Source organism: Colletotrichum karsti (genome assembly GCF_011947395.1).
Source record: "Colletotrichum karsti strain CkLH20 chromosome Unknown Scaffold10, whole genome shotgun sequence".
Taxonomy (NCBI): domain Eukaryota; kingdom Fungi; phylum Ascomycota; class Sordariomycetes; order Glomerellales; family Glomerellaceae; genus Colletotrichum; species Colletotrichum karsti.
This window is the reverse complement of record NW_024065910.1, coordinates 201,169-212,884: the sequence shown is the minus strand read 5'-3', so window position 1 is coordinate 212,884 and position 11,716 is coordinate 201,169. Positions and strand designations below refer to the sequence as shown.

Here is an 11,716-nt window from a genome sequence, read left to right as displayed (position 1 = left end):
CTAAATAGCTTTATTTAAATAGGTTAAAAGTCTATTTAAATTAATAGATTATAAACTATTTAATTAATTAAATAGAGAGCATTAAAATTATAATTAATTTAATCTAAGGGGTTAATTTAACTTAAATTAATTTATAGTGGGCACTACTTATATATTCCTCACCTCAGCTATACGCCTCAATATACTCCTTCTCAACGCTGGAGTTATGGACTGCCCACCCGGTAGCATAACTAGGGAAGGCTATGAGATGGCCTTTAGAACGAATCACGTAGCTCACGCCCTGCTGGTCAAGCTTCTCACTCCGGTATTACGCAAGACTGCCGAGGCAAGTGACGTCCGCGTGGTCTTTGTCAGCTCCGTGGCGCACAAGTTTGGACCCAGAAGCGGACTGCAGTTTGACAGCTTCAAGCCGAACGAAGGCAACGGCGGTCTCTCCCCAAGCGCTCTATACGGGCAAAGCAAGCTCGCAAACATCCTGTACGCTCGCGAGATGGCCCGGCGGTTTCCTCAGTGGACGACTGTCTCCGCCCATCCTGGGACGGTCAGGACGGACTTGGGACGCGACGGGAATGGGGGTTTCATGATGAAGGCTTTCCAGACCTTGGTCGTTCTGTTCATTGGTGTTGATGTAGAGGACGGCGCAAAGAGTCAGTTGTGGGCGGCTACTGCTGATGGGGTTGAGAGCGGGGAGTATCATGTGCCTGTCGGTGTTTCAGGCAAAGGAAGTGCGCGCTCGAAGGATAAGACCCTTGCGAAAAAACTTTGGGAATGGACTGATGAAGAGCTGAAGGGTGTAGAGATCTAGCTTGAACTTCAAGCGCGATGAAGGCTTTGTAAATTTAGTGCATTCTACACTCGCAGCCGTTACAAACAAGTCAGAAAAGCCCGAGTCTCGAAATCTGATCTGATTATGAAGTGACGGGTTTTCTACTCGATTTGCATGGAAGCTGACTTGAATGGAAGAAAGGAGATTCCCACGCTACTGTTCGACGAGGCCAGTCGGACATTGAGTTCCACGATCGAGTCTCTCCATCATACCGCCTCTTGAAGATCTCTTCGGTACCGTCAGAGCAAGTGAAATATCCCAGGAGAAACAAGTCATCGGTGGTCCCATCAGGTAGACCGACCTGAACATCCCGTATTCTGCAGTTTTCCGGTAGAGCCGGCGGAGTCCGAGGGTGGCTCGACGCCTGTTTGACGGCTGCTAGCGTTGCATCGCTCCTGCATGAGAGAATGTCTTCGTAGAAATTCGACTCTTCCAGTCGCATGACTTCTACCACTATCGCGGCAGCTATTGATGAATCCCAAATGCCCTCTTGATGTTGGGCTGAGAGGAGAAGCTCGACGGCTCGACGTCTGATGTATGGATTCCGACACTTCAAGCCGACATAGTATAGAGGAGGTATAACACCCATGTCGGCGGTGAAGTTGAATCCTGACCCGTGATGATTGGATGCCATGTCAGCGAGCATAGCAGGTAGAGCGATGGCTAAGATGTCCTCCGTCCAAGTCACAATGGACTCAAAATGTGCATTGTGTCTGTCGAACTTGGACTCGTCTTCTGATTGTAGAGCAGTTTCGATGATGATATACGCCATCCAGTGATATACCAGCATGAGCCGGCAAGCAAGCCCTTCTTTGGATGAAGATGGTGTTCGTGTATTTGTCTTAATCGTGTTGAAGTTTCGAAACCATGAGCTCAATCTGCGTCTTAACTTGTGTTGCGCAGAGAGGAGCTCGAACGAATTTGACCAGTCTTCTTTCTGCAGCTGTTGTCGTCCCTTATGATCAAGCTCGTATGCTGATGAGAGGAGACAGTCAAGTTGCTGTCGTGCTTCATCGTATGAAAGGAATGGACTGCAGGGCAGGATGTCGACGACGCTGAGATGATCCGACCGACATGCAGCGGACCCATGAGCCTTGGCAAGTCTTGCCTGGACGTCGAGGCGCTTTACGGCCTCGATAAGAGAGTCCGACGTAGAGCTAACGTTTCTATCATTGTTTTTGCCAGAGGGCGAAAGTTGTTTCAGTAACCCAAGGCCACTGCTGAGATGGGAGTATCCGGACTCAAATCTTCGCCGTATATACTCTAGACAAACGAATAAGATGCAACAGGCGACAGCAACATGAGTCGATGTCGTGTTCTGGGTACAGAGGCGTGTCCTTAAGAAGCCAATCGACTTGTTGTAGTGCTGTAACATCTGGCACTCACGGGTGTTTGATTCCAGAGTTTTCTTCTCATATGATGGAGGAGTTTCCGAATCAGTCAACTCGCCCTCATGAGCGGATGCTAGGGCTAAAATCGCATGTAGAATTGCGGGCTCGCCCGAGCTCATCTGGAGAATGAGAGTGCTCCAGAACTGGGAATCAAAGACTCCTGTCAATTTGGTGGTGGTTCGTCGGACAAACCATTCGAATTGACGTCTCTCGGAGTCGTTCAACTCTCCAATAGGAGTGTGGGCCTTGTGGATCGGGATTAACGGTCTCTGTGTGACAGCCTGCGGTGTTTGATATCCCCGATCCCAGATTCCGTATCCGTCGCAAGTTCTACCCGTCAGAACACAGCGGCGGCACGCAGGTCGTGTCTCATCGCATTTGATCTTGCGTATCCTACCGTTAACATGGGTTAGTCAGGATGTGCTCCGCAGCGCCGTGGGTGACTTGCCTGCAAGTACGACAGCCAGTCTTGACCCTGACAATAGATCGGGGCTTGCCCCGGGCTCCGCTCTTGGGGTCCATCCGAAGAGCAGGGAACGTTCGAATTCGAAGCTAGAAAGGACACTGAGAGAGAAAACCTTCGGTAGAGATATTTTCGCAGCTGTTCATGGAATGAGATCTTCGGAGTGCTGAGGGCTGGAGACTCGGGAGGACCTTCCGGGCTAATCAACAAAGAAACACCTAATCGGATTCGGTTTTAAGAAGCATACCAGCGATTGGTCGGCTCGCAATTGTAAGCGTGTGATTGGTGTGTTTTGAGTAGCATTACGACTAAGGACCCTGCCTTTGGCGTCACCTCCGCTTGGCCGGGGTTTCGGCCGGAGTTCGGCCGCGATCTGTGGAGACTGTGGGTCAGTCCTCGGGAAAAACGCCGACTCAGAGAAGTCGCTTCCTTCTTACTCGAGTCGAGGCTTATTATCCATGCATGTACATGATGCATAGCAGGTGGTGCGTTTTCCTTGCTTTCATATTTAGGAAAGCGATGTCATTTTTGAGGGAACCGGACTTTGGACAGGCGCATGCGCTTGCACTTGCATTTGCCACAGAACGTACTGGCCTCCTGAATCATGGGAATAAAATGGTATCAATTCGCGATTTTGTGATGTGAGAAGTATTCGTCAAATTGTTCACTTCAAGTACTCAACATGATGAAAGCCGCAGTCGTTAAAGAAGTAAGATATCAAGTTTTGCCAAGACGCACCGGGCTGTGCCTCTCTGCAACTGTTTACTTACTCTATGTGACAGTTTGGTTCACCTTGGACGATCGAAGATATTCCAGCTCCTTCGCGCGATTCACTTGCCGAACATGACATTCTCATAAAAGTTGCGGTCGCATCGTTTTGCCACACAGATGTGATGGTGCTAAATGGGGTATTTCACGACAAACCCAGTAATCTACCCGGGTCTCACGAGCCTTCCGGCACCATCGTTGCCCTCGGCTCTGAAGCAGCCAAGAGCTTCGCCGTCGGTGACCGCATCATTGCCATCGGGGTTCAAGGTCCATGCGGCGGCTGCATTGACTGTAACGGCCCCGAGGAATTCCATCTGAGTTGCAAATTCACCAAAGGCTACGCTGGTATCTCATTGCCTGGAGCCTTTGCAGAATACACTGTCCTCGACGACCGCTTTTCTGTCAAGATCCCAGACGAACTGAGCTTCATCAAAGCTGCGCCTCTAACCTGCGCCGGGTGCACGAGCTGGCGCGCAGTCAAGAGAGCAGGCGTCAAATCCGGCGGGTGGCTGGGGATTGTTGGTAGCGGAGGCGGATTGGGACACCTCGCTGTTCAGATTGCGGCCAAGCAAGGGGTCAACGTCGTCGGAATCGAGGCACGAGACATCGCGTTGGAATTGACGCGGCGTGCTGGTGCCTCGGCAGTAGATGTCAGACCCGGAACAGAGGCGATGGTACATGAGGTCCGCAAGCTCATCGGGCCTCGAGGAATGGGAAAGGGAGATGACCTGTGCGACGCAACTATTGTTCTCAGCGATGCCGAGGCGGCGTTGCACACTGGCATGGTCATCACCAAAGGACACGGACTCGTGGTCGAAGTCGCTCAGCCCAGCCGTGTCAACTTCCCATTCCAAGAGATGATCTTTCGAGACATCAGGCTCATGGGGTCCAATCTGTCCAGCAGATCCGAGCTTGCCGACCTGGTCAAGTTCGTTGTCGAGCACGACGTGAAATTAGAGACGACGGTGTTCCGCGGGCTGCAGAGTTTGAAGGATGTCTATGAGCTATCAGAGGCCGGCACCTCCGCGGGCAAGATTGTGGTCGTGATTGATGAGGACCAAATCTAGCCGTTCATCTGAATTACTGCGCATGTTAAATATGAGATCAAAGTTACAAGCTTAAATGTCATAAGCGAGTCTTGGAAACGTAACAAAATTGCGGCAAACTAGTCACGTTCATCGAAATCGGTATAGATTGCGTGTGGTGTGTAGAACGTAGATTGAGCGGACCAAATACCATTCATAAAAACGAGTTTATGGACCTCTTGAAGATGAAAGGTTCACGGGGATGCCATGTCTTGCTTTTGTTTCGGGATATCGGACGGAAAATCGGTAAACTGTCGTCGGCAACGCAAACGTATCCTACCGATGGCACTTTCATAATTGGTTACAACATACCCGCACCAAACAGCAGGCAGCTCGACTCAAGTACATGGACCCGAAGCTCTGGTTGCATACAGCTTACCGGTAGCTATCTTGAGTTACGCACCGTCCCTCAGCCTACGTAGGCGAACTCCTATCTCTCCACGTAGTTTTAGCCGAAAGCAAAACTCTTTCAGGGTCAAAAACGAACACGACATTGATATGCACATAATACGGAGAACCATTGACTCAAGATATTCTGCCTACTGATAGCTGAAATGGGAAATGACGCCCGAATAACGCTATCAAATGCTATCGCATGCAAGAAGCACCCTTTGTGGGGAGGGTCCGGGGGCTTCAACCCACATCACGAGGCGCAGAGTCTGTAAGTGCCGAACGTCTACGGAGCATTGGCCATACCTCGGTCAAACCGTATGGAATTATTAATGTCAGTATTTCTCTTCTACGCTAAAGGTATGGTCTCCGATTGGACAGAACAAGATAAGCTCGCTCGACCGAGAACGAGTATAGGATGTGGCCAAGCCTAGCACCACCTCCGCCGTACGCCAACAACCTTTCTCCCAGGGCAACTCACATGTACAGAGCGTCATAAGCGGGCGCAGCTCTGTTTGTATGCTCATATCGTCTCCAAGATCGCTTGGAATCCTGAAACCAAGGCGCCATCAGCACAGGGCAATTCTGACGAGCCCTTACGCTATTCCCAGTGGAATTATGTGTCTTAAAGTTGCTGTAGCTTTTTTTAATTAGTAAGAAGTCTGTAGTCCTGTTTTTCATCTGGTACATTCATAAGCTAGGATGATTTCCCGATTTCCCACCGAGTTGGCATTTGCAACTGTCATCAATACTATGAACCATTACAACAACCACTAAAATGAACTCGACATCGCGAACGGAAAAACACGGAAAATTGCAGATGATTGGAGGATCTTCACCCTCGAGCCAAACAGATCATGAGGCAGAAACTAGCCACAGCCCGAAAGACGCCAGGCCTGCTCCAGAGCGCAAGGTCGGGTCGGGTCCAGGGAGAAAACCAAAAGCATGTGGGTTAAGCATTCATTGACTGATAGGACTTCGAAATTGACCAGTTGCTTAGGCCTTGCGTGCAAAAGGTTGAAGATGAAGTGCGAGATATTCCCCGGTGATCGCAAGTGCCGCCATTGCCTCAGACGAAAGGTCGACTGCATCATCAAGCGTACATACATGGCGCAAGCCGACGGAGAGGACACCAGAGAGGAAAGCTCTCTCGGTTATGGGTAGGCCATTTTTCAGAGTATTTTATAGTCAAGATGAGTTACTAATACCTTCCAGGGAGAAAATTGATGCAATGCGGGAGGAAATCAAACAAATGAGACAGTCGCTGGATGCCGTATTGGTAAAGAGTAAAGACAACTCCGAAGCCGAAAAGACGCTCGATGATGCTCAGAAGACGAAGCGAGGAGATACAGACTCGGTCTTCTCTTCGAGGGTGACGCCGAGAACACTAAGCCCGATGAACTCTACTTCCGCTCGGCTGAATCCCGCGCGGAGAATAGGGGGGCGGGATACCAACACGCGATTGGCCCTGACCAGGGAGGACTCACCGAGTCCAGCCTCTGATTACGACCAGCAATACGGGCCTGAGACATTAGAAGAGCCGATGGGCAGCCTCTATGAGGTTACCAGACTGAGGAACATCCGCAGTAATCAAGCCAACACACCGCCCTCAGTGTCCACCGACAACATCAAGTTAAACGACTTCATCTCTCGAGGAGTTGTGTCAGAAGAGAAGGCGGAGGACTTATACAACACGTAAGACCCCTTGGCGGTTATCAATATTGATCAGTCTAGAATTCACATCAAAACCCCCGGAACAGCCGACGCTGACGCATGTCTATGTAAAGGTTTCACAAAACACTCAACCACTACCTCTGGGTCGGCCTAGAGCAAGTCCATCCATCATGGACGTCTGTACGAAAGTCTTCCGAGCTCCTGGCAGCAACAATCCTGACAGTGACCGCACTACACCTACCAATGTCTTCTGATATCTTCGATGCCTGCTACAACGAATTCCTCTCCCTCGTGTCCTCTTCCATGTTCTCGAGATACCACTCCGTCGACGATGTCCGAGGCTTGTGCATTTCTGCCTTCTGGCTCTCGGAACACTCCTGGAAACTGACCGGACATGCGATACGGATCGCGACGGAGCTCGGGATCCACCAATCTTTCCCCTACGCTCTCGAAGGCGACAGGGAGCACTTCCTGAGGGCCAGACTCTGGTATATGCTCTACGTTTGCGACCGACATTTCAGCATAGCGTATGGACGACCGCCGTCAGTAGGAGAGACAACACAGATCCGAGAGTATGACTTGTTCCTGTCTAGTCATCTCTCAAGTGTACTTGACACGCGGATCTTGAGCCAAGTCAGCTTGATGCAGATTCTAACACAGGTTTACGAACGTTTCTCCGAGCGCCCTCTCCCTACCATGGAAAGCGTTCGCGCTGCTGGCTTTGGAAAAGCTCCGAGTACGACGGCACCTGACAGCCGCGTCGAACGCCCTTCCGCCATGCTCTCCGATTCCGACTTCGATACCCTGCGCAGTTTCAACGTCGAGGTTGACCACTGGCGTATGCGATGGTACCCACGACAGCCACCGAGCCCCTTCATCGGCCAGTTTACGAGCAAAGGGGTCATTCTGTACTCTTACTTCGCAAAACTCCAGATCAATGCCCTTGCCATCCGTGGCGTGTCGATCAACTCGGACAAGCTGTCCACCGAGCGAAAAGAATTCGCAAATATGGCCATCTCGGCCGCTTCGAGTATTCTTACACTGGTGCAAGAGGAGGACGACTTGCGAAAGGCATTGGTCGGGACGCCTCTTTATGTACACACCATGATCGCCTTTGCCAGCGTCTTCCTCATGAAGGTGGCGTCTAGGTGGGATGGCATCATGGGGTTGAACATTGAGTACGCCAACGTCTCCCGGTTGTTGGAGAAGATGGTCATCGTCTTGAAGGAGGCCGTGACCTCGGAACGACACATGCTCAAGCATATTGGCCAAGGGTTGGAGAAGATGCTTGGTCGTATGAGAGAGGCACGCAAACAGGATACCAGCAGACAGGTTAGCGCACATGGAAGCTCGGGTGCAGGCGCCAGCCCAGATCCCTTTGCATGGCATATTACCTCAGGTAACCAGGTTGGGATCGAAGACGAGAGTGTCAAAGGCTTGCAAAATTCGAAATCGACGCGCACCATTTTCGATGGAACGCACTCCACGACTCAGGTATGGGACCCCAACTCATATCCCGGGCAGCAGTCCATCGCAGAGTCGGAGCTTGGTATGTTTGGGGACAACCTGACTGGCATGAACGAGACTTTTATGTACGAGGCATTTGGGACAGGATCGGCTGGTGATGTGTATAATATGCTTTCTAGTCAGTTTCAATACTGAGAATCCAGTCGCACACCAATAACATGGACAGAGACCTGGCACCGAAATACTTGACCTATATCTGAGTAGTGGAACCGAGAATAAGCTTTTCCAGAAAGTAAAACTCTTCGGCTGTTCGCAGCAGCAAGGAAAACATGACGCATCTGTAGATTATAGTATCGTCAATGTCCATCTGCTGCCTATTGTCCATGTCTTCTTGAAATTCCCACGATGTCACTTGTCCTTGCCATCCGAATTATGGACAACACTGGCGGCCAGTCTTTAGTCGAATTCCGTTGAGCCCAAGACTGACGGAAATATGTCTTGAATCTGCATTGCCATACCTTCTAAATCCTGAGCGGAAGCATCACGATGCTTTGAAGGTTCTTCTTCTAGGCTTTCCCAAGCTCTTCTTCGCTTAACGGGGCAAGATTGAAAGTTTCTTAGCTTTTCCTGATTCCGTAAGTTGTCTAATTCATATCGGAAGAATTAGGAAGTGTCTGAAAGTACTCAGGTTCCAATACAATGGAATGATGATATGTGGCGGAATGGCTTTTGAGAAATTTCCCAGTCGCTTCCGGTCGTGCTGCTTTTGTTTGACGGACTGCCAGCCGAAGGCTCTGGTTCATTGATAGCCATTGAATCCTCTGCTCTCATAAGAGCTGTTGATGTGTTGCGCAATACAGCAGGTCTTGTCCCAGTCGTGGTAATCTCATGTCGTCCACTATCTTCATCTCGTTCCGGATGATTGACCGAATAATCCTTTGAAGCTGAGGCGAAGCGTTGAAGAGCCAGCTCAGAAGCTTCACATGGTCCCACAGGTAACTTGATTCACCCATGTAGGACCATGTATTGGCCCTGAACTGGGTTATCGGCCAGTAGAATCATTGCTTCTTGCTGGAGGCTCCTGTGCCTCCTGTAACTTTCATGCAGTTTGTGCCAGATTTATTCAGTGGCTCATGCAGAGATTCTTCTTACTATCATATAATACTGCGTACTAGCATAGGTTAGAGATGCTATTAATACCTCATATTTTACTGACTTTTATACTGAGTAGATACAAGAGCTGCGCAAAGCGTAAGCCACGCGATAAACCAAACGGATGCCGTTTGTGCCCGCCTCTTTTTTGGGCTTGGTCTACTCGAATATCTTTGAAAACAGCTTGTACTCTGTCACGCCGCAGCCGCTGTTGGACGATGGGAGAATGGCCGTCGCGAAACCCGCTGATGTCTTCGCGAGTATCTAACCGCCATTGGTACCGTTTCTATTTCAGGACATGCCATAATCTCAAGCCAAAAGGAATATCTTGTCTGGCCGAACTCTGCTCGACGCAAGTTTGAGCTGAATCCTCCACTAAGAGCAACTATTTTGTAGGGAAACTCCTTACTGAGTTTTAACGTTTGGAACACAGATGGAACGAACTTCTGGGTGGGTTTCTAGAATAGACAGATTAAGAGGATGCAGTCGCCCGAGATTTCTTTGAGTTTTGGCACTGGATCATACTCGACTTTGTGGAGCTGGTGGACCTGTGTGAGACTTTCTCTGATAAAGAGGTGGCCAGCTTTATTGACCAGATCGATAGCACGATGTCTCTCAGGTGACGTCTCCTACTTGGACTCGACCTTTCTACATCCAAATTTGATACTCATCATTGTCATTCCAAGCTGTCATCTACTTAGAGTAGTCAATGAGACTACTAGATCATGTCGATAATATGTTGCAACAAGGCCAATAATTAGATGAGAAAGGAATTCGACTTGAAATCCTTGGCTGACAATGAAGGTATACTTTGAATACGTGTTATTCTTTTCAATTCTTGCCCCAAATTCCATAGTAAGTCGGACAAATGTGAGTAGCCCTTCCAGTGCTTCCCTCCTGTTTCGGCGGAAGGCGCCTACCGGCTCGCCATCCCCACAGATTTGTCGAACCTGTTGGTTGTGTTGTGATGCAACTGTATCCCCCGCATATGTAAGAATCATCCCAGACATCGTATTGATGCCATCCACGTCAGCACAGTAGATGTCACACCGCGCTAGCCGATATGCATCAGCTTCGCAGCGAGCCAATTTGAAGTTCTACTCCGCTATCCTATCGACAACTATCAGGCCGAGAACCTCCCGCCTTCCCCTGCCCCTCAGACTGTACGCCATGAATAGCGGTCTCAAATTGGCGCCCAAAATATATCGCGAGTACTCGATGAACCCAGCTATCCGTAGTCAATCTCGTGTTCGAGATTGAGGCTGTGTTCAGAAAGCTCAGGTTGGAGCAGCGTGCCAGGGCAATATGACAGCTACATGTATGAAAAGAGACGCATGTTGTTATGTATCCATTTCAAGTAATTCAGAACCATGAATACGATCGATTGTTTGAACTACTTCGATAGGGAATGTAGTTAAGCGTAACAAGGGCTGCTATTTATGCAAAGGGTCTTTGATCCAGGAACAGAAAATGGATGGAGGAAAATAGCATCGCTCGCTATAGAGCCCCTACATGTAGTTACCTCTTCCAGAGTTGAGGGTAAGCAAGGGGGGCCTGATATGACCCGTTAAGTACACATAATCTTCTTTATCATGCATATATAAACTGAAATTTCATGTGCCCTTAATCCCTGATATGAAACATGACGTTGTTCAACGAAGATCCCGAAACACATGGTAATTTAATAGACTAAGAGGTTGATATTCATTACTATATCATCTGGATACACCAAATGTATGTATTCAATCCACAGAATACAACATTTCTTTCACCTATACTTAGAATGTGACTTTTCTGGAGCTGCGGGAAGAGCAAATGCAACTTTGACAGGTTTGTGTAAGCAACATAATCTATTGGCCTTGGCTGGTGATCATCCCCCAAAACGGACTACAAATTGACCGACGTTGCAACGTCATCCGTCTCTTTTGACAGGCAAGGGTACCAAAAACAGCGATTACTGCTACTTTGATCAACCCTGCATACGGCACTTGGTTAGGCAGACCACCAACATCTCAACATCAGGCTGTGTTACACTGCCTCAATACGGAAATCACAACATAACCGTCAACGCCATGGAAAGGATGATTTGCACCCAATTTGGATATATAAATTTTGTAAGAGCAATGACTGCACCTGAGATGTCGGTCTCGTGTCGTTCGTACAACTAACTTTAGAATATATGCCGCATATTGAGCACCCAGCTCCTCATAGCGACGTGGAGGAGTCATGTAGCTGCATCACCAAAGTGCCCAGAAGCTGCGGTTGGTTCGAAACCCCACATACGCCTGCACAGACAACCCCTCTGAATGTGACAAATATAACTGCAGGATGTAAGACTTGACAGGTTGGCCAAGAGCAATTGCAGATGGCTACGAGTAAGAGAGGGAAAAGAATATCCAGAACATCTGCCGGGACAAGCCCGTTCATTCTCTGAACTGTGTGCACTTGATACTCCCTAGAAGAGGGGATTCTGACGTCGATCGCGAAGCCTCCGAAAGGA

General features: G+C 49.2%; 2 protein-coding genes across 2 annotated transcripts; both read left to right on the top strand.

Annotated features, from left to right (window-relative positions):
- Positions 1-280: 280 nt before the first annotated feature.
- On the top strand, positions 281-4,515 carry CkaCkLH20_03930 (putative alcohol dehydrogenase; the record flags this gene model as incomplete). Its single annotated transcript, XM_038886649.1, has 2 exons — positions 281-651; positions 3,609-4,515. The coding sequence occupies 2 exons, from the start codon at positions 281-283 to the stop codon at positions 4,513-4,515; spliced, it is 1,278 nt and encodes a 425-aa protein (XP_038747899.1).
- Positions 4,516-6,030: 1,515 nt separating this feature from the next.
- CkaCkLH20_03929 (C6 transcription factor) lies at positions 6,031-8,259 on the top strand (the record flags this gene model as incomplete). Its single annotated transcript, XM_038886648.1, has 3 exons — positions 6,031-6,083; positions 6,139-6,618; positions 6,711-8,259. The coding sequence occupies 3 exons, from the start codon at positions 6,031-6,033 to the stop codon at positions 8,257-8,259; spliced, it is 2,082 nt and encodes a 693-aa protein (XP_038747898.1).
- Between the last annotated feature and the right edge of the window lie 3,457 nt (positions 8,260-11,716).